The 22,530-nt window shown below is 39.2% G+C and overlaps 1 protein-coding gene across 1 annotated transcript; it reads right to left on the bottom strand.

The window, feature by feature from the left end:
• Positions 1-314: 314 nt before the first annotated feature.
• LOC122555351 (gastrin-releasing peptide) lies at positions 315-19,513 on the bottom strand. The gene is made up of 3 exons (XM_043701275.1): positions 19,219-19,513; positions 9,338-9,576; positions 315-684 (listed from the first exon to the last, which is right to left on the bottom strand). Exons 1-3 carry the CDS (start codon positions 19,373-19,375, stop codon positions 631-633), a joined length of 450 nt encoding a protein of 149 aa, XP_043557210.1. The 5' UTR covers positions 19,376-19,513; the 3' UTR covers positions 315-630.
• Positions 19,514-22,530: the final 3,017 nt, after the last annotated feature.

Below are 22,530 nucleotides of genomic sequence, written 5' to 3'. Positions count from 1 at the left end.
TCCATGTTCATGTATGTTGTAGGAGTCAATGCCTCAAGTGTTCTGTTTTTATTTATGAGTGAAATTCTCTCAGCTAAATATGTGGCAATCATTTCAACCCCAGTTCCAGCCAGGGAGATGACAATCAATTCTAGAGAATTATGTAATCCATTATTCCTCCTTTTGTATAAAAATGAAAATACCTGTAATCATCTACAATGCGACTGGAAAAGCAGTGATGGCTCATATTCAGAATGTGCACATATGAATTCAGATGTCATTGTTTATCATCCATTTCTCAATGGCTTTAGTTACTTTAACTATTGAAACTGACATAACATGGTTTAGAGTTTATTCTTATAATTCATAATGTAGCTGCAAACCAAAAGGTGAATGATTATAAAACATCAAAATAGTAAAATTATGATCTTTACGTTGGAAGACCTTCCCTAACAATGCTTATTTACATTAAAAACATCAAAACATAATCTGCTGTGTGAAAATCATTTAGTTAATGTTCAGAGGTACAAGAACATTCAGTTATTTTTAAACAAAAGCAATTTTATCCAGAATTTGGTACAGCTAAACACTTGGAGAAAAGAACATAATAGTCTCTTTAGATTTGTTTCTGGCAGGATTGATATAATGTATTCAACTTGGGGTTTCATCCTTCAGCCTAGTCAATTGCAGAAGATAATCCACCATCTGTCAAAGAAGAAACATTATCAATTAGCAAAACCCTTGTCATTGTAATCATTTAATTAATTGAGAACTATTTAAAAGCAACAAGATGAATATCTAATTATCTTCTTATTATTCAATTGCTAGTGACACAGAAAAGATCAAAGTCAGAGTCTTCTGTAGCCTTCAGTAACACACTAGCCCGTTTGCAGATCTCTGAAAGAAGGAAAAAAAGGATGAGATCAGATTCTTTCCAAAGTGAATCACTCCACCTTTTGGCCAAATGGGAAAGTTACACAATTACTCAATACAGAAGCAATTCCATAACTTGAATCCTGACTATCCATATAAAAAAGGCAATGACAAAAATAGAAAACTTAATGAAAAGATGATCTATTTAAATCAAAAAAATTGAATAGCTCTCACAATGGAATAAATTAAAATTAGAAGTATTCCAAATTGCTTTAATTCTTAGACATATATTGATGCCAAGAAATCAATGATGTGCGTCTCCCACAGTGATCATGTACCACAGTTGTACAATGTATCCCATTCATGATGTAGCCAAACAGGTTGATTATGGATAATGGTAAAAGCAAGAACATTTCCTGGTCAGCCAGGACAAAGTAGTACCTGAAGCACAAAACCTTCAATTTCTTGCCAGAGGATGTACTCCATGGTAAGAATCCTCCTCATTTCGAGGAATTAGCAGAAGAAGGCAATACATTCATGCAATATGAACTAAACACAACAATTTCAACATTTACAGCATCTGTCTATCTCATTTGGATTTACATCTTATTCTAACCACTTGGGCACCTTCAATTTTGATTACTTTACCATTAGTGACAGCTCCTTCAGCTGTCTGGGCCTTAAGATTTAGAAATCCATTCCTGTGCCTCTCTGACTCTCTACCTTACTTTCCTGATTTAAGGCTTTCCATAAAATCTGCCTCTTAGAGCAAGGTTTGAGTAATTTTTCCTGATATTTCTTACTGATGCTCAGTGTTATACTTTGTTCTGTTAAGCACTCTGGACTGCCTTGGGGTATTTTATTATGATAAAGGCGCTACATAAATATAAGTTGTTAATATTGGTGCCTGCTATCAATATTAAACAAATGACTTTCACAACACGATGACACAGCTGTGGCTAGAAATAGTTTGGGAAGAGTTGACATGATCAAATCAGGAACAGCAATGTCAGCAGTAAGGATCTGGAGTGGGACAAAGATCATGAGCTAAAGAGTGAAGGTTAGTGGGCACAATGTGAATGCCAGATGGAAAGATAATGTATTTGAAACAGGCAAGACTAAGTTGGAAGAAGCTTCCCAGATAGAAAAAAGAGAAAAGATGGTTTACAATGTAAATAGAAATACTGAAAAAAAACTTACCTCAAAGTAAAAATACAACAAAAAGAACTCAAGTTCACCCTACAGCACCAACCAATGGTCAATGTCTGCACTGCAGACAAACTGAAAACATTTTCCTTATCAAACATGCAATAATTTTGCTGGATTAAGCCAAGTGAGGGGTGTAAGGAAATTCTGACATGACATGACAGACTCAAGTATAGCAAACACATTATCTACGCATTGAAAATATGCAAGAGGAAAGAAGTTAGGGATCATTCCACTAAAGATCTGTTTCCCAAAGAAACCAACAAAAATGTTAGCAAGGGCTGGGCCTAAAGGGGATCGAATGGCAACAGCATTTATTTGTGCTTAATCATGGTGTTGTTGAAGCTGAACTCTAATACATGAGTTGTTGAGTTCATGATATCAATTCACACAGTTTCAGATAAAAGTGATGCATCCCGGTTGCCAAGATGGGCTTCAACACAAACTCAAGTTCACCTGTGAAATGGAGCAGTCTAATAAGCTCTCTTTTGTCATTGTGCTAGTTGAAACATCCAAAATGGGTTCTGTATTGTGGTCTACTGAAAGCCTACCATTGCTGCTCAATATACTTAGTGGGATTTTTACACTTTTACATGCTATAAAATTGATCTTAGAAGCTCACGTTGCAATTAAGCTTGAGCCATCTGGTCCCTTTATGCTTCATGCCAAGGTACGACATATAACATGTATCGTGTGGAATACTGATGACCTAATCAGGTCATTGCTCGCTGGAACTCACATTAACTCATGAATGTGTCTAAGGCCATCAATATTTCACTGAGAAGTGCCCAGACCACCTCAAATGGTGTCTCAAAAAATTAAGCAAGATGAAGCCATCCTCTTCACAATAAAGTAATGTTCTCTTTAAACAGGAAGCCATCAAGTTGAAAAGATGAATATGTGATTTTCAGCATTTATGAGTTGCCAGCTATTTGGGCTTTTTGCCCAGTGACTGATGGATGTGTCAAACAGCATGTTCCTTTGGTTGTTTGCAACTGGCTGTGCTCAGCCTGTCTATGTTTACAAAATTCAGACCATACTGAGAAAACATTCTGTCATCAGATAGTACTTACGAAACAGTACCAAGTGCTATGAATTACACTAACAGTTCAAACCTGTATCCTGCCATAGATGGCTTCAGTATCTATGAAAGGTGCAGAACATTGTGCAAACATCAGTGAACATTTCCACTTGTGACGTTATGATGGAGGGAAGAGCATTGGTAAAATAACTCAGGATGTTTGGGCCTAGTGTACTACACTGAGGAATTCCTGGAGTTGCACCATCAGCCACAGGCCCTATCTTGCAATTAGGCCCTTTATGACTTGGCCAGCTCAGTCAGAGCTGTAGTGCTACTCTTTGAAGTCCCCAACCCAAAGTATATGGACTTTGGATGGTGGCCTCAAGGAAAGCTACTTCACATTTCTATCTCGGTACAAAACCCAAGTTATTCACATCGATATCGAAATAGAAACTTCATGAGTGTTGAACCATTTTAGAACTGGGTTGCAGTTTTTCCTAAAGGTATCACTGAAGCTCACAGACAAATTCAGTCTGCACCAATCTGAGAGATAGATTGTGCAAAAAGAGAGAAGCAGCAAGTCTCTATCATTCATGATATTACCAGTTGTTGTGGTCACATGGAGCAATAGGATGAGAAAAGAGGTTCTGCTTGTGCATTATGAACTGCTAAAGACTAAAATAGAAAGCAGAACCATGAAGGTTATAATCTCTGGATTGCTACCTGACCATGGGGTCAATAGGCTTCGGGAATTTAATGCATGGCTCAAAGCTAGGTGTGGGATAAATAGGTTTTGACTCATGGGGCACTGCATCAGCACTGAGGAAATTCAGGAGTTTGCTGTTGGGACAGTCTTCACTCGAATCATCCTGGAATCAGTTTGCGTAAAGGTTAGAAATAGCAAAGGTAAGAGGGCACTTGTAAAGTAGTTTGTAGGATCCCTAACAGTAACTACATTGTAGGAAGTGTATACATGAAGAAATAATGAGGGCTTGTAAGACACATACTGTAATAAACATGAGTGATTTCATTTTCATTTAGATTTGACAAATCAGATTGGCAAAGGTCGCCTAGAGGATGAGTTATTAGAGTGTGGTCAGGAAAATGTCATAGTCTAAGTACATTTTAGTTCCAACCAGGGATTATATTATTTTAGATCTGGCAATGTGCAATGGGACAAGATTAATTAACGATCCCACAGTAACAGAGCTCCTTGGTGATAGTGACTATAACATGTTCAATTTTGACATTTCAGTTTGAGGGTGAGAGGATTGGGTCCAAGACTAATATCATAGATCATAGAATCCCTACAATGTGGAAACAGGCCCTTCTGCCCAACAAGGCCACACCAACTCTCCAAACAGTAACCCACCCAGACCCAATTATCCTATATTTACCCCTGACTAATGTACCCAACGGGGGCACATTGAGGAAACCCACACAGACACTGGGAGAATGTGCATACTCCACACAGACAGTCACCCAAGGCTGGAATCGAACCCGGGTCCCTGGCGCCGTGAGCCTTGGTGCCACCCAGTTAAATTTGATATCTTAAACTTAATTGAATACCATTCTAATGATATGAGATGAATGAAATAAATAGGGAAGATAGGTTAAAAAGCAGGAGAGTAGATGAATTATAGCCAACATTCTGAAAGTGCAATCAAAGGTATATTCCATTGAGAATGAAAGATTCTTTCAGAAAAATGCACCATCTTGATTAACAAAAGATAACATCAAATTGAAAGAAAAATATAGAAATCTGCAAAGATCAGTCACTGATGGGTCAGGTAATTGGGCAAGTTTCAGAAATCAACGAGGAATCATGAAAAGAAATTAAGGAGGGAGAACCAAGAGCATAAGAGGAAGTCAGCTAGATACATCAAAGGTTACCACACAAAATAAAAGCTCATGGTGTAGATGTAAAATATTAATTTGAACAAATGATTTGCTAGCCCATGGCTAAAGAAAGATTGTAACGTTCACCATAAGTTTAACTTTAGTTCTTTATTTTTCTACTTTGTACCTAAGTTTTGTATCTAAGATGGTGCTGAGAATGATGACTTTGTACACCTTTCACTGTACTTGTGTATCCCTGTACTTGAGAATATGTGATAATAATTCTAAAAGGAAACAGACATTAGGGATAAATTAGTCTTTTTCAGGCTTGCGAGCCACAGGGTCAGTGCTACTTATAATATATAACAACTACTTATAATATATAGCAAGGTCTTGGATGAACATAAAGTTACTTTGTTTGTGACACCAAGATTGGTAGAAAACTAAGTATGTAAAGAGTCTATGAAAGGATTTAAACAGGTTAAGTGAAAGGACATAAATTGACAGAGGAAGTATAATGTAGGAAAATGTGAACTTGTCCACTGTGGCAGGAAGAATGAAAAATTAGGGCCAGACAAAAATATTGTCTGAATGGAGAGAAATTGTAGAATTCTGTGGTGCGGAGAGCTCGGGAATGACAAAAGGTTGGTTTGTCAGTGCAGCAAGTGATTCAGAATGCAAATGGAATGTTAACATTTATTGCAAGGAGAATGGAATATAAAAGTTGGGAACTTTTACTGCAACTATGCAGGACCTTAGTGAGACTGTATCTGGGATACTGGTTTGATCTGAAAATGTGTTGCTGGAAAAGCGCAGCAGGAGAGGCAGCATCCAAGGAGCAGGAGAATCGACGTTTCAGGCATGAGCCCTTCTTCAGGAAAGGCTCATGCCTGAAACGTCGATTCTCCTGCTCCTTGGATGCTGCCTGACCTGCTGCGCTTTTCCAGCAACACATTTTCAGCTCTGATCTCCAGCATCTGCAGTCCTCACTTTCTCCTACTGGTTTGATCTGTTTACTCTAGGATATAACTGGATTAGAAGAAGTTCAGGGGAAGTTCTTATCGTGATGCCTATGATGCACGTGCTTTCTCATAAGGAAATTTTGAACAGGCCGAATCACTGAAGCTTAGAAGAATGAGAGATGATCTTATTGAAGTATATAAGATCCTAAGCAATTGAAAGGGTGTATGTTGAGAGAATGCTTTCCATTATTGGAGAGTCTAGAAACAGGGGACATACTTTTAAAAAATTGCAGTTTGCCATTTAAGACCATAAGGAGAATTTTATTCTCTTTCAAAGAATTGTTAACCTATGGAATTCTCTTCCCCAGACAGCAGAGGAGGTTGAATAATTGAGTACATTCAAAGTTGAGTCAGGTAGATTTTTGATCAATAAGGGAGCCCAAGGCTATGGGGAGCCGACAAGAAAGTTGAGTTGAGGCTGCAGTCAGATTGGCCATAATACTATCAAATGGCAGAGAGGGGCTGAAAGACCTACTTTTATTATTAATCGTAAAGTTCTTTTATTCTTAGACAGGAGAAGACATATGATTTGAGGGGGCTGTGATGTTTCTTTTGCTATTAGAAGATGCAAGTAAAGGTAGATTGCTGCAAAGTAAAGGTTAAGCTAAGAAGGATGTGGTTGATTCTGGATGGAGTTAAAATTGAGAAAGAAGGTATCAGCCTGAATGGTTGCACTTAAAGCTCATACATCATGGGACCATATAAATTACATTTCAGGGTACTAAGGTAAGCAAAGGTGGAAATTGTGGGCACTTTGGCCTTCACCTTCCAATTCCCTTTTGAGGGCACAATTTCAAATTTTTAGGTGATGCAGACCTAGGATTGTATCAACAGGTTTCAAGAGAACATAAACAGAGCGGTGGAATGGATGGACAAATGGCAGATGAGATTTAATGTGCGGAGTGTGAAATGTTGTTCTTTGCTAGGAAGAGTGAAGTTAGGCATTACAAAATAAAAGTAAATTTCCAAAATGTGGTCAGGCGCAGAGGTACTTTGACTCATACAAGAAATCCGTGAAGGTGGCGGAGCAAGCTAAAAGAAATTGCTCAATAAAACATCTGGAATCCTGGGTTTTATAAATAAAGACATAGAGGACAAGGAAGTAATGGTAAGCCTTTATATAAAAAGAAATTGGTTCAGTCTCAACTAGAGCACTGTGTGTGATTCTGGAAATCACACTTTAGAAAAGATTTGAAGGCTAGATTGGCAGTAGTGCTGAGAACTAAAGGACACTAATTTAGGTTAAATGGCAAAAGAAACAAATGCAACAAGGGAGGAATGTTTTGATACAGTGAGTGGTTAAGATCTGGAATTTGTTGCCTGAGAATTTGGTGCATGTAGATTCAGTTGTAGTTTTGAAAAGGAATTCTAATTATCAAGGAGAAAAAAAACTGCATGGCTACAGGGAAAGGGCATTTGCAAGAAACTGGCATGGACATGTGGGACCAAATGGCCTCCTCTGAGTGAACCATTCAATGAAACACCACAATTAGTCACAAATAATCAGGAGGGATCAATTATTTTTGCCTATTGTATTTCTGGAAGACATAGAAAGAATTGTCATCAGCTATCTGCAGCTGGGAATTCTTTGAATACTCATCAGCTCTGAGGATTTACATACACCATGCAGATATACAGGTTCTTGCCTCCTCAAGGACATTTAGGAATGAGCAACAAACACTGGTCTTACTAATGATGGTCATATTTCATGAAATAACTTTTTAAATAACTTTTCAAAACCACATTGGTTTGAATTCTCAGCGTAGCCTCCTTAAGTAGGTTTGCTTGCTGAGCGAGAAGGTAGCTCAAACCTAGCTCAGCGAGCAAACCTAATCCAGAACCTCAACCTAAGCTACAAATCTTCTCAAAACTCAATAGCATCTCTAAGTCTGGCAATCTTATTCATCTTTGTAATTTCAGTAATCCTTCAATTCTGGTCTTTTGTACATCCCTAATTTCCCTCCCTCCACCACTGAAAGCCATGACTTCAGACGGGGAGATGTGCTTTTAAATCTGTCCTCATACATTCTGTTACATTTGAAATGACATTTTATATTGTAACACATGGGTATGCCACAATTCTGATCACCCAGGAATTTCAGCCACAAAGAGTTTTATGTTGGCGCTTAATAATTTAAATACTTAGGTGTAAAATTTCTGCAGGGATCGTCCGCCATTCCACTGTAGCTTTTTCAAGTTTCACAGAGACACCAGTAAAACAATATAAACAGTTCCACCGATTTTCCACTGTAGGCAGGCTCATGAGAGAAATTGTTTCCAGTGTTTCTTCTTATCAATACTCTACCTATTTTAAGAGTGCACTATTGTACCAGAAGCTCCTCACATTTATTACATATTTTGTGATTTATAAAAAAATTCAATCATTTTCTTAGCAGGGAAATAAGACTGAGTATCATTGAAGCTCGATACTGTTGAAATTTGATGTTCCCTTTTTTTCTGATCTGTGATGGCTCTACCACTCTCTATCACTCTAAACTCTGGCAGCCTCACTTATCTTTGCAATCTTGACCATCTTTTGATTCTTGTGCATCCCTGATGTTAATCACCCGACCATTGGCAGCCATGAATGCAGCAGTCTTGGGACTGAGCTCTGGAATTCCCTTTCTAAATCTTTCTGCCTTTCCGACTTTGTTTCCTCATGATACTTCTCAAAACAAAATTCTTGTTTTTTTCTTTATTCATTCACCGAATGTGGGTGTCACTGGCTTGGCAGCATTTATTGCCCATCACTAATTGCGCAAAAGACAGTTAACCAACCTTTTCGTCATTTGTCTAAATATTTGTTTATCAAATTGCTCTAACTCCTTAAAGCATCTTGAGACCTCTTACTACATTAAAGGAATTATATAAATCCAAATTGTCATTGACTGCTGTCATTATACATTGCACAGCTATAACTTTGATGGAGTGCATCATAAGAAACGTTATTTTACAGCATCTAAATTAAAATTGCTCTTCTTCCTCCAATATTCTCCATCACCTTCCTAATGGAAAAATATATTTCTGTAGACATTACCATTTCCAATACACAACAAAATAAACACTTTCTATGTCTTAACTACATTCTGGTTGTTGCTATTCTGCTATTCCCAAACAAGTGACAGCATTGCCAGCAGGCTATGCTTCTACTCAAACTTTCCAGCAGCAGTTAATATATAGTAATCAGGAACCAATATTCTAGATGAGTTCCTCAGTCTAGTTCAGGAAGGATGGAACACTTGTGTGTTAATATCTTCAGTGTGATCATCCAACTTCCAATTATCAGTGATTAAAGTACTGATATTTTTGCCCTATATGATTAATTATTTTTATTTTGCTAAGTAATCCCTTAGAAGAGTTTTCTCTGTTTATTGCAAAGTGGATTTTGTATACTTACCTCTCGGACGTCATTGTCAGTTGTCTGCCATGGCTTCTTGGTAAATATTGGAAAGTATTCCTTTGTTGGCTGAATCTTTCTGGATGTGACTCCTTCCCACAAACGTAAGAAATCCTTGGCCATCTCAGCCCATTGCAAGTTACCTTCTGTCTGCTTGGCGTATTCTGATAGAGCCATGTTGTCACTGCTGGCATAGCCATAAAGGCTGTCGTCAATGCTTTTCTTCCCCATCAAATGACCTTAAAATCAAGAAGATTTACACTAAATTTGAAGTATAGTACCATATAAGCATGAGAGGTGGGGTTGTTTTTAATTAGAATTACTTTGTCTTCAATGGCTCTCTGGAAAGATCGTCCACCAGAAGGAACTGTGAACATAGAATATGTCTGCACTAATATTTCATTTCATTCATTCACAGGGTGTGAGTATCTCTGGCTAGATCAACAAAACTAAGAAGATTGATGAGGGTAGAGTGTTAAAAAGGCTTTAGTAAAGCCTTTGACAAGGTTCCGCATGGTAGAGAACATGGGATTCAGAGAGAGCTTACCAATTGGAGACAAAATTGTCTTGACAGTAGAAGACAGGGGCGGGTGGAGGGTTGTATTTCAGACTGGAAGCCTGTGACCAGCAGTGTTCTGCAGAGATTGGTGCTGGGTCCACTTATGTTTGTAATTTATACAAACAATTTGGATGAGAATTTAGGGGACATGGTTTCTACTTTTGTGAATGACACCGAAATTGGTGGTATAAGTTGACAGTGAAGATGGCTATCTAAGATTACAAAGGGATCTTGATCAATTGGCCCAATAGGTTGAGGAATGACAGTTGGAGTGTAATTTGAGTAAATGTGAGGTATTGCATTTTAGTAAAACAAACAATGGCAAAATTTATACAGTTAATCGTAGGCTCCTGGAAAGTGTTGTCAATCTGCTAGAGAGAACAAGGGGTTCAGATGCATAGTTCTTTGAAAGTTGCATCACAGGTAGACAGGGTGATTAAGAAGGCATTTAGCATATTTGCCTTCATTGCTCAGATCACGGAGTGTAAGATTTAGGACATCATGTTGAGGTTATACAGGATGAGGCCACTTTTGGAGTACCGTGTACAGTTCTGGTCGCCCTATTGAAGGACGTATTTGATTAAATTGAGACAGTTCAGACTTGATTTACCAGGAGGTTGCTAGGTCTGGAGGGTTTGAGTTAAAGGGATAGGCTGGATTGACTGAGACTTTTTTCACTGGAGCATTGGAGGTTGAGGAGTGACCTTATGGAAGTTTATAAAATCATGAGGGGCATAGATAATGTGAATATCAACCATCTTTTCCCTATGGTGGCTGAGTTCAAAACTCAGGGCATATTTTTAAGGTGAGAGGAGACAAAATTTGAAAGGAATCTGAGGGGTAACATTTTAACATAGTAGATCGTTCATGTGTGGAATGAACTATCAGAGGAACTGGTAAATGCAGAGACAGTTAAAATATTTAAATGCCATTTGGAAATGCACATGAATTGGAAAGGTTAGAGGGATTTGGGCCAAATGCAGACAAGTAGGATTAGTTTAGTTTGGAAAGCTTGGCAGGGATGGACGAGTTGAACCAAAGAGTCTGTTTCCATGCTATTTTACTTTATTAAATGCCCACCCCTAATTGTCCAGAGGACTGTTGAGTCAACCACATTGCCGTGAGTCTGACATCACATATAGGCCAGACAGGGTTTCCTTCCTTAAAAGACATTAGTTAATCAGATAGGCTTTTCCCAATAATCAACAATGGTTTCATGGTCACCATTAGTCTCTTAACTCCAGACTCCAACTGAATTCAAACTTCACCATTTGTCATGGGACTTGAACGTAGGTCTCCAGAACATTCCCTGGATCTCTGAGTTAATAGTCTAGCAACAATACCACTAGGCCAATGTCTCCTCGTTAATATGGATGATATACTAAATTTGATAACAAATGTTGCACAATGTATTTCACATTATTTTCATTCAGCATTATTGCCAGAATGTTTTTTTTTTCAAACAGCCAGGATTCTTTTGGTTTGTGCTGAAAATTTAAAGCTTCATGTTAGCCTTTTCAGTTGATATTGTGCCATTGAGACACTTTGCAGTCATTTCAAGTTCCACCAAAAAATCCAGTTCAAGCTGGTGTTAAAGTATGACAGCGCCTATACTATCAAAAATGTCCTTATTGTCAAAAGATGTATACAAAAGCAGGTGATAACACCATTCTCAGGATCCTGGAACTCCTTGGTTTGACTTCTTGGAATTTAATTAAACATCATTAGCTACAAAATGATTAAGTATTTTTAACATTCTAACTATGCACTACTCCATTGTATACCTATGAAGGACAAGTTGCAACAGTGTTATAGTTCTTGAATTGTAATTGTCCAATTCCTTCTAAAAGGTTCACCGAAATAATGCCAAGAACTCAAAAATCAAATTTTGTCAAAAAATTAATTAATGAGATATGAATGTCTCTGAAATGACTAATACTTTTGCCCAGCTCTAATTATCCTTGCAAAATGATGGTGTTCTGTCTTATTGAACTTTGTAGTCTATGTAGTGTTGCTATTACCTGTCTGTGAGGAAGTTCCTAGATTCAATTCAGTTTACAGTGAAGGAACAGCAATACAATTCCAAGTCAAGCTGGTATGCCACTTGATGGGGAACTTGCAAGTGTTGTTAAATGTCCATGTTATTCTTGTTTTTCTCGGTGGTAGAGTTCACAGATTTGGAAAGAGCTGTTGAAGGAGCTATGATCAATTGCTGCAGTGCATCTTATAGATGGTAGACATCACTGCCATTGTGCACAAGTTATGGAGGCAATAAATATTTAAGATGGTGGATGGTCTGACAATCAACTGGTTTCACTTTACAGGACGATGTTGAACTTGACTGTTGTTGGAGTTGCTTTAACCTGGGAAAATTGATGTTCCTTGTAAGTAGTGGATAGGGATTGAGGATTCAAGATTTACAGTGAGTAAATTATTGCTGAATTCTCAACTTCTGATCTGTCACTAGTTATTTGCCTGGTCCAGTTAAATTCCTAGCCAATAGCAATGCTGATAGAGATCGCATTGCAGTTTTATATCATGGGAAGATGGTTCAATTTCCACTTTTTTGAGATGCATATTGCCTTGCATTTGTGTGCTGTGACTGTTACTTTCCATGTAGCATGGATCCTTTCCAAGTCTTATTGCAGGCTAGCAAAGGCTGCTGCAGTATCTGAGGAGCTGTGAATGATATTGATTCATTATTGAATAATCATGGAACATCTACTCTACCGAATTTGTTCACATGTAAGTCACTGATGAAGTAGGTAAAAATGTCTAGGCTCGTGACACTAACCTGATGAATTCATGTAGCAATGTCCCAGGGCTGATACATGACTCCTATAACCATCTTTCTTTGTGCTAGCTATGATTCCAAGCAGTGCTGAGTTTTCTCACAGTTGCCACTGACTTCAATTTTGCCCAGGCTTCTTAATGCCAAATTCAGTTAAATGCTGCCTCAATATCAAAGGCAAGCAGTAACAATTCACCTCTGGAATTCAGCTCTTTTGTTCATATTTGGAGTGGGGTTTACCAACTTAATAGAGCTCTTTGAAGAAGTGACCAAGTTGCTAGATGAAGGAAAGGCTTCATCTAGCATGGAATTTAGCAAGGTTTTTGATAAGGTTCCCCATGGTAAACTAATAGAGAAAGTGAAGTCACATGGTGTGCAGAGTATTCTAGCTAGGTGGATAAAGAACTGGTTGAGCAACATGAGACAGAGAGTCGTAATGGAAGGGAATTTCTCAAAATGGAGAAAGGTGACCAGTGGTATTCCACAGTGCTGGGGCCACTGTTGTTTCTAATAAATGATCTGGAAGAAGGCACTGTTGATATGATCAGCATGTTTGCAGATGATACGAAGATTCGTGAAGTAGCAGAAAGCATAGGGACTGTCAAAGAATACAGGAGAATATAGATTGACTGGAGAGTTGGGTGGAAAAGTGGCGGGTGGAGTTCAATTCAAGCAAATGTGAGGTGATGCATTTTGGGAAGTCTAGTTCTAGAGCAAATTATACAATAAACGGAAGAGCCTTGGGAAAAGTTGATGAGCAGAGAGATCTGGGAGTTCAGGCCCATTGTACCCTGAAGGTAACTGCGCAGGTGGATAGAGTGGTCAAGAAGGCATATGGTATGCTTGCCTTCATCCAAAAGGGTATTGAGTATAAGAGCTGGCAGGTCATTTTAAAATTGTACACGATGTTGGTTTGGCCGCATTTAGAATACTATATACAGTTCTGGTTGCCACATTACCAAAAGGCTTTGGAGACGGAGCAGAGAAGGTTTACGAGGATGTTGCCTGTATGGAAGGTGCTAGCTATGAAGAGAGGTTGAGTAGGCTAGGTTTGTTTTCATTAGGAAAAAGGAGACTGAGGGGGACCTGATTGAGGTGTACAAAATCATGAAGGATATAGACAGGGTGGATAGAGACAAGCCTTTTCCCCTGGGTGAAGGATTCAATAACGAGAGGTCACACTTTCAATGTGAAAAGTGAAATGTTTCAGGGGGATACACAAAGCAAGTAATTTACACAGAGGGTGGTAGGTGTCTGGAACACATTGCCAGCAGAAGTAGCAGAAGCAGGCATGGTAGATTCATTTAAGATTTGTCTTAAATACATGCATCAGTTCTAATGATAGGTGGTCTTTACATTAAATGCATGAATAGGTAGGGAGCAGAGGGATACATATGCTTAGGAATGGGCGACAGGTTTAAACAGTAGATTTGGCCAAAGGGCCTGTTCCTGAGCTGTAAGCTTTCTTTGTTCTTTGTTATGATGAAGTGTGGAGCTGACTGGGTCTTGCAGAGCCCAAAATGAGGCTAAGTGAGTAATTGAGTAAGTGACACTTGATAGCATTATCAATGACAACTTCTACCAGTTTACTGATCAATGAGAGTCAATTTTGGAGCAGTAATTGGTCGTTTAATTTGTCCCTTTTTTTTATGGACAGGACAGATCTAGGCAAATTATCCATTTTGGATAGATACCAGAGTTGAAGCAGCACTGGAACAGATTCAGATCAGATCAAAATTCTGAAGTCCACCTACATCTAGACATCAATAGTGGTGGATTAGCAAACAGCTAACCTGAGTAGGGTTAATGCTTAATGAAGGCAAAGGCAAGCTCATAAATGCAAAGACAATGATATGGCATTTGCAACTACCTTCAGCCAGAAGTGTCAAGAGGATGATTCATATTAGCCTCCTCCTTAAGTATGCAGCATCATGGATGTCAGTGTTAAGTCAATTGAATCACTCCATAAAATTGCTGAAGGGACTGGATACAGTTCTAATGGGCTCTGACAACAACTTACTCAAGATAAACAATGTAAACCTTATCTCCAATATACAGCATATTATGTAAAGCAGTCTTATTTCTTCAAATGCACAGCAGTTGCTCAGCATTGAAAGAAAGGTTTATGTTCTGTTCTAACCCTTCAGCTGAATTGCCTGCTGGAAATTTCCAGCATTGTCTCTTTTTATTCAGAATTCTCAGCAGTCCTGATTTGTTTCTAATAATGTTCTTCCTTTTGCATATGAGGTAAATCATGTTTTATTCTAGTTATAAGCAGCCAGCTGTAAACACTCCATGTTATGTTTATCAACAAATGAAAATGTTTTATCTTGATACATGCATCAGTTCTAATGGTAGGTGGTCTTTACATTAAATTATGAACTATGAAAATTGCTTACTTTGAGCTACAAGCATTTCAGTACTGGGGAGGCAATGACCTAGTGGCATTATTGCTGGACTATTAATCTAGAGGTAATGTTCTGGGGACCTGTGGTCAACCCTGCCATGTCAGATTGTGGAATTTAAATACAATAACAAATCTGAAGAATCTAACTATGACCATGCAACACTTGTCCATTGTCAAGAAAACAAAATCCCATCTGGTTCACGAATGTTCTTGTGAGAAAGAAATCTATCAACCTGACCTAATTTGGCCAACATATGACTCTAGACCTAGCAGTGGTTGACTTTCAACTGCCCACTGGGTAATTAAGGCTGGGCATATCCAGTGAATGAATAATAAGTAACAGTCCCACAGTACTGTTTCAGTTCTGCTCTCAAGTTGATCGTCTTTGCTCTAGCACTATAGTTCATAGCTGGAGTTAAACAAATACAGCCCAAATGCAGTGCCTTCTGACAATCATTACAAAATTTCTGACAAGATGATCCATGGTAATGATAACATTATTCATTTCTTGTCAGTTGCATCATTACTGTATTCAGTGTGTCTGCTACAAGTTCCCGATTGACTTCTTTAGAACAAAAAAAATTTATAAAATACCTTTCATATCTTCAGGTCATTCCAAAGTGCTCCACGCTTTTGAAACGCTGATATGTCCAAGAGCATGATAAACATATCAAACATCACAGCAAGAGATATAGCCAACTAATTTATTTTGGTGGCTTTGGTTGAGGGGATTCAAAACAAACATAGTATTCAGCAATGTAATGTCCTCAAGGCTATATGGGGAAAGAAGAATGTTGATGTTATTTGGATAGAAGATTAACTATGATCATACTGAATGGTGCAGCAGGCTCAAAGGGCTGAATGGCCTACTCCTGCACTGTTTCTATGTTTGTGTGACCATCTCAGATAATGCCCCTGTGGAGACAAAGTCATTTGACAGAACACCTCATCATCAGAACTTTCTGACAAGCACAGTACTGGCGGTGAGATGGGCACTATCTATCAGGTCTTTCATGCATGCTCTCTAAGGTGCCATTTGCTGCCCTTGAGATGGCTGTGGTGGTGAAGAGACACCACACATCTCCTTTTGGAACGTGCTTTTGCAAATAACGTCTGGAGAGAGAGACAATCATTTTTATTGTGATTCATGCTGAACATCTCTGTGATATAGGATTCTGTGCTCTAGGGATTTTTCACAGGAGCACAAACCAAGACAAACATTGACTACATTTGGAGGGCCATCAAATTAGAGAAAGACACTCTTTGACGTGCCCAAAACTTGTTGGTCTTCCAGGGCAAACAGTTCATGTTGACTGAGTGTTATGGACTGGCGCATTCCAAGGGGCAAAACTATGTGCTGACAGACACACTAAAGATTGGAGGAGCTGTCACAAAGGAACAATAAGAAAAGGCTTCCACCTGAGGCCTTTTTGCTTTGCTAACCTAAGGGTCTGTTAACTATAACACCACGTCACTTGTATAGAAATGCATATACTTCTTGTTGTATTAAATAAATGTTCCAAAGTTGCATTTGGATGGAGGCACCTAAGAGTAAAATGATCAATTGAAAACATAATATTTTTATTGTATTTTCTATAAAGTCTGACTTGTGAAGAAGGCATTTAGTATGCTTTTCTTTATTGGTCAGAGTATTGAGTACAGGAATTGGGAGGTCATGTTGCGGCTGTACAGGACATTGGTTAGACCACTGTTGGATATTGCATGCAATTCTGGTCTCCCTGCTATCGGAAAGATGTTGTGAAACTTGAAAGGGTTCAGAAAAGATTTACAAGGATGTTGCCAGGGTTGGAGGATCTGAGCTACAGAGAGAGGCTGAACAGGCTGGAGCTGTTTTCCCTGGAGCGTCAGAGGCTGGGAGGTGACCTTATAGAGATTTATAAAATTATGAGGGGCATGGATAGAATAAATAGACAAAGTTTTTTCCCTGGGATCAGGGAGTCCAGAACTAGAGGAGATAGGTTTAGGGTGAGAGGGGAAATATATAAAAGAGACCTAAAGGACAACTTTTTCATGCAGAGGGTGGTATGTGTATGGAATGAGCTGCCAAAGAATGTGGTGGAGGCTGGTACAATTGCAACATTTAAGAGGCATTTGGATGAGTATATAAATAGGAAGGGTTTGGAGGGATATGGGCCGGGTGCTGGCATGTGGGACTAGATTGGGTCGGCATGGACCCTTTGGGTTGGACCGAAGGGTCTGTTTCCATGCTGTACATCTCTATGACTCTATGATCTATTTTGTCACGTGATTTTACTTAATTTCTGAATAAGATATATTTTGGAAAGAAAATGGCTTTAAGAATTGTAACAAAAATGCAGGAAGACCAAATTTTCATCACAGTAAATTTGTGTGGCATTAATCCAGACTACACTGACATGGACAACAATATAGAAGTACAATTCATGAGACACAATTCACAATTTATCGAAAGAATCTACATATCGGTTTAATTGAGAGATCAAAAGGATGGTGGGGGTTCAATCCAGCAGTGGTACTATTTTGACGGTTAGTTTAATCAGCGAGATAGTCGTGCTGCAGACTCCTGCATTGTGGTTCAGATCCAGTGGTTGCTATAAATATAAACAAAAGATGGCGCAAGACGCTCATCAAAAAAAAATGGAATCATGGAGTGAAACTGTGTCGTCCTTTAGGTTCAGATTTTTATTTTTAAAACGAGGGCCTAATAATATGTAAAATCTGTGATTCATGTGACTGATAAAACAGAATTGCAACTGCATGCTTCAGAGTTCGAACTGTTCTGCTGACAGGTTCCCGGATTTCGGAAATGTGGTCTGAATGCAGGACATTGGAAGTAAAGCTTGTAAAATTAATTTTACACGGGTGTAATTGAAAGCTTATAGTTTGTTAATATGCTGGTGATCCGTGGCCCCAATTCTCTTACTAGCATAACCTATCTTAGTAACGCAAAGGTATACGCTATTTTTAAAAATTGTAACTCAGTCGGTATTTCGTGTTTGGATGGTTCTGTATCTATCCTGCGTTTCGCTTCAGACTGCCACTGAAATTACTAGCGTACTACTTGAGGTGTTGGGGGTGTGGGAAAGAGCGGCTACTGGAGGCGGTGAAAGTTCTGACTGCAAACTGGAATTCCTAGACAGGGAAAGAAATCTGAAGAGGGCGAATAATGGCAAACCGCTAGCCTACAGTAAACGATGGCTTTGTTCCACTCTGGAATATGCCTCATTTTCCTTGCTGTATTCATCACTCCGAAAGAAGGACAAACTTTTATTTTCATTGCAAACTAGAAAAGGGACGAGGTAGATTTAGCATTGTCTGCTGTCCAACAGATTGCAGCGGACAGATCATTGGGTCTTGAGACCTCTTGGATCTTGGATATATTGGCATTTTGTTCGCGTTAGTTTGCCTCCGGTCGGATTGAGGTTTCTACTAAAGACTTTTCCGAGTTTTCTTTATGGGAAAGGGCGAAAATATTGCGGTTGCTGGAGTTTCTCGAGCATTTTGTATATTTATTTTATTTCCGATTTTACTTATTCCGCTGTTAACCGGGTACAGAAGACATTCCGGTTAACAAGGTTTTTTTTTGTGGAGCAGTGCTGGTATCTCGATGTCTGGATCAGAAAGTTCCAGTCCCACCTCCCCAGACAGGTATCATAACCTATCCAGACAGGCTGTTTTAGAATATCTACCCGGAGTTCGAAGGTTTGTTCCAATCGGACACCGAAATTTAAGAAATAATCCTAACGATTAACGGGGAGACAAACTGGTTTGCATGTGCGCAAAAAATAAGCGCACTATTGTTCCAGTTTAGTAAAAGCACACACGGAATAAAGCGCCGCCCGCCTGGTAGGCAAATAAAACACCTTCATTTAAAATAAAACAGCGCTTTGCACTTTTTAATATAGTCGAGGTGCCGGGTTCAATCCAGGCACACAGTCCACCAATATTCAAGGCAGAAAGGCACTTTAACGATTGGCCAAACGTTGAACGGTTTGGTTTCAGGGACGACAGTAAGGGATTCAATGTCCAATCGGTCTCCTCGCTGAACGGCCAATGTCTAGGCTCGAGTACATTTGCACACGTCTACGGCAAGCAACAGTTGTAGCATTAAAGCGAATACTCACCCACCGCCCAATGACTGCCTCTGGGGAACATCTTGGACAAAGTGCTTTGATTTTCAACAGGAGCTGCGAGTCCATAGTGGACCTTAGAACATGCAACACTCAAAAGGATCAACGAAAAGAGCAAACGGTGTTTCCATAAAATAAATTCAGACCCCATTTCACAGTAGCAGCACACGTAACTCCCTCCCTTTCTCCCTTCTCTCTGTGTCTGCCTTGTCTGGGACTGCACTGAAACCGTCCGGAATGATTCAGAAGAAGCTTTTATCGCCCCCCAACTCTTCACTTCCAATAGATGGCCCCTTGCTTGCCTTCAACTGTGAGTGCAATTTATATGAAACTATGACGAAATCATGGGGAGCTGACAAAATTAAACTAGCTGACGATCGCTTACGTGAATATTTTCGAATAGTATAAATCAAAGGTCACGTTATCATCCATCTCTATTTTGGAGTGATTTATTCTGAGTTGTATCGCCCAGCACCGGATATGTTGGCATCATCCTTCCACGGGGGATACAGTTGTCGTTACTTTTGCAAATTGACCCAAATTCCTCTACAGTGCTGAAAGGAGGCAGTGCAAGAACACAAGTGTTTTGTATATTTTTGGTTCAGTGCCCCTTAATACGTCCACAGTGAATAGTCATCAGTTTGTCGTCCCTTTTACTAACAGCCTTGTGTATAATGGTGGCAACAAATGTTCACCAGGTGGCAAGCTGAGTTATGTGTACTTTTTAAAACAACAGTCGCTATTTATTAAACACTCCTTCGGATTGTTAATGATAAACCAATCCCTCTTAACCCACGTTGTTGACAATATGCTTAAAATTTGCCAACACCAGTAACGGGAACCAAACAAAGCTAAAAAGCTGAAAGCTTTTCTATCGCACCATAAATCACATCCTGTGGTAATTCTGTGGAGGGCCAGCCCACCGCCTCGTTCTCTGTTTTTACCTTTGGAAAAATACATCTTGGATGTTTTTTTTGTCTTCATTATTTAGTTTATTCACATTTCCCAAAGCCTTGCAGATTCTTAAAAATCAGCACTTCTTGTATTTTGCTTCAATTGACCTATTGTTAACATCCCCCTCATTTGTTTCTATTTTGTTTTTTCAGTCATTAATCCCTCTGTCTTCATCACCCTGTCAGTCCTATTGTCCTAACAGTGAAATGATGGTCCAGTTAACCCGCAAAGGCATTGAGTTTACCTTTTGTATAGGACTTCGAGTCAAATCTAAGTTAACAATGTTTATTTTCACACTAAAGCTATTCTGGATACTTATTAAAATAATAATATTTTTCGGAAGTAACATTTCGAGTGTAAGGAGTGGGATTACGCCCGAATGTAAACGATTACTGTCTGTCGTCAAAATCTTGCCATGTAATAATTTCAAATCAAATACAAATGCGCCGAGTATCACTGTCTCCAGCACAAGGTGTGCATTTCCATATGCCCAGGGACTATTTAATCTTTGTCATTTTCTAATGTTTCGTGAACAACTCGTCTCTGAATTTCAGATGGACATTACAATTCGCCAGTTCAGTTCAGAGATATGTCTGTGCGAGTTCGCAGATATATCTGTGCGAGTGATTCATGGTATACATTTACTATTGAATCATCCTATTTTGAATGAACTCTTACAGTGAACAATTCTCTGCAGCTCAAAACAAAGAAATTGGTGAAAGTACGCAACAAATAGCCCGACCAGAAAACAAAGTGTTAATGTGGACGCTTTCTTGTGAGCTAACCCCCGCCAAACGGACCACCTCGATTTCCCCTCAGATCATGACCTATCAAGTTTGTATTTTTCGCCAACCTTCCATCAGTGAAATATATCCTTGGAGATTATGAATATGGTAATCACCAAGCAATTACTTTCAAGGGGATGATTAAGTTACCGAGTGACTCCCTCTATTTTACATTTTTAACATTTCTTACGTTGATTTACACTGTTTTTCTCTATATCACGTCTTCATCTTTGAGAATGTGTAGCTCCAAGGGAAAGTGATTGGCAGGTTCTGAATGCTCTCTCGACATAGCCTTCAACTAAGGGGAAAGACCATTCTGCGGTCGTACGAAACTTCAATCCACTCGCCGAGCGCTCGGCCTATGAAGATTCTAACAGAACATTCCGTTCATCCCCCTATGATTACCCTGAGAGCTGAAAGCAGTAGCCTCGTTTCGTGAAGTTAACGTCAGTCTTCGAGCCTCTGACTCCAGCAACCGTTTGATCTAAAGGAGTGATAAACTCAGTCTGTGGTGGGGTGAGGTGGGGCATGGTTGGAGATGGTGGTGGGCATGTGATACATATTCGTAACATAATTCAGCCACTCTTCTAAAAGCCAATATTTAATAGTCAAAACCACGCAGCACAAAATATTCAACCCATTCAACCCATCGTGCCTGTACTAGATATTAGTGTGGGGCACCCTGAATTGTGAGGCACCAGAGCATAATTTATGTGGCAAAAAAGAAAAAAATTTATGTGTCACCCCGAAGTGCTTCATTGGTGCAATTACCCATTATTGGGAGGGAAATTCCTAATCAGCACTATTTTGGATGTTTCCATACCCCATCCACCAATTATAGCATACAATATTGCATGTCTCCGCAATTATTTGGGAGTAGATGTTGCATAATGACACTTCCCTGATTCAATAAAATAACCTGGAGAAACAAGGGATGAGAAAGTTGCATTTCTAAGCGGTTCTCCTACCTTCCTTGTTCGGAGAAACATAGTTGCGTTTAGTGTACTGGCCAGCTTTCTGTACTTCTACCTCTGCCTTTGGTACCTCAGTGAGTAATCGGTGGTACCCATTGAACGCACGTCAGTTGAAACACGTGTCAGGAACGGGGCAGCTAAAACTATGTGAGTTTTCAGAGTTATACAATAGCCGGCTACTGAAAGAATTAGCAAAGAATGTGATTAAAAAAAGTTGCAGCTTTGCTGAGAGTCAAAATGCCTGCAAAGTTTCTTACTTGCTGTATATAGGAGATATGTGACAGAATTGATTCTTTTACCAACTTCGATGTCAAACTTATGGATGGCTGCAGAATGACATAAAAAGCCTGAGCAAATTGAAGTGGCAACCCTGCTATCAGTGCAGGGGAACAGCGCTGCATTGCTGTATTTTCTCCATCTCACTGAAGAGCAGAAAAACCTGACAATGGGGATTTTACAGGCTTTGACCATGCACTTTGAAGCCCATATTAATGTTTATTCAATATCACAGCTCAAAGGTAAGGGAGACTATTGATCACACTGACACATCTAGCTGGATCATTTGACTTTGGCCAACTGAAAGGTAACACCAT

Source organism: Chiloscyllium plagiosum, chromosome 1 (genome assembly GCF_004010195.1).
Source record: "Chiloscyllium plagiosum isolate BGI_BamShark_2017 chromosome 1, ASM401019v2, whole genome shotgun sequence".
Taxonomy (NCBI): Eukaryota; Metazoa; Chordata; class Chondrichthyes; order Orectolobiformes; family Hemiscylliidae; genus Chiloscyllium; species Chiloscyllium plagiosum.
Note: the sequence above shows the minus strand (reverse complement) of the source record. Positions and strands in the feature narration are given on the sequence as shown.

Coding starts and splice junctions, on each gene's coding strand:
- LOC122555351 (XM_043701275.1), bottom strand. CDS start 19,375: ATGGGGTCTGAATTTATTTTATGGAAACACCGTTTGCTCTTTTCGTTG. Junction 9,577..19,218: donor AGGCAGTCATTGGGCGGTGG/GTGAGTATTCGC, acceptor CTTGATTTTAAG/GTCATTTGATGGGGAAGAAA. Junction 685..9,337: donor CTGACAATGACGTCCGAGAG/GTAAGTATACAA, acceptor CTTCTTTGACAG/ATGGTGGATTATCTTCTGCA.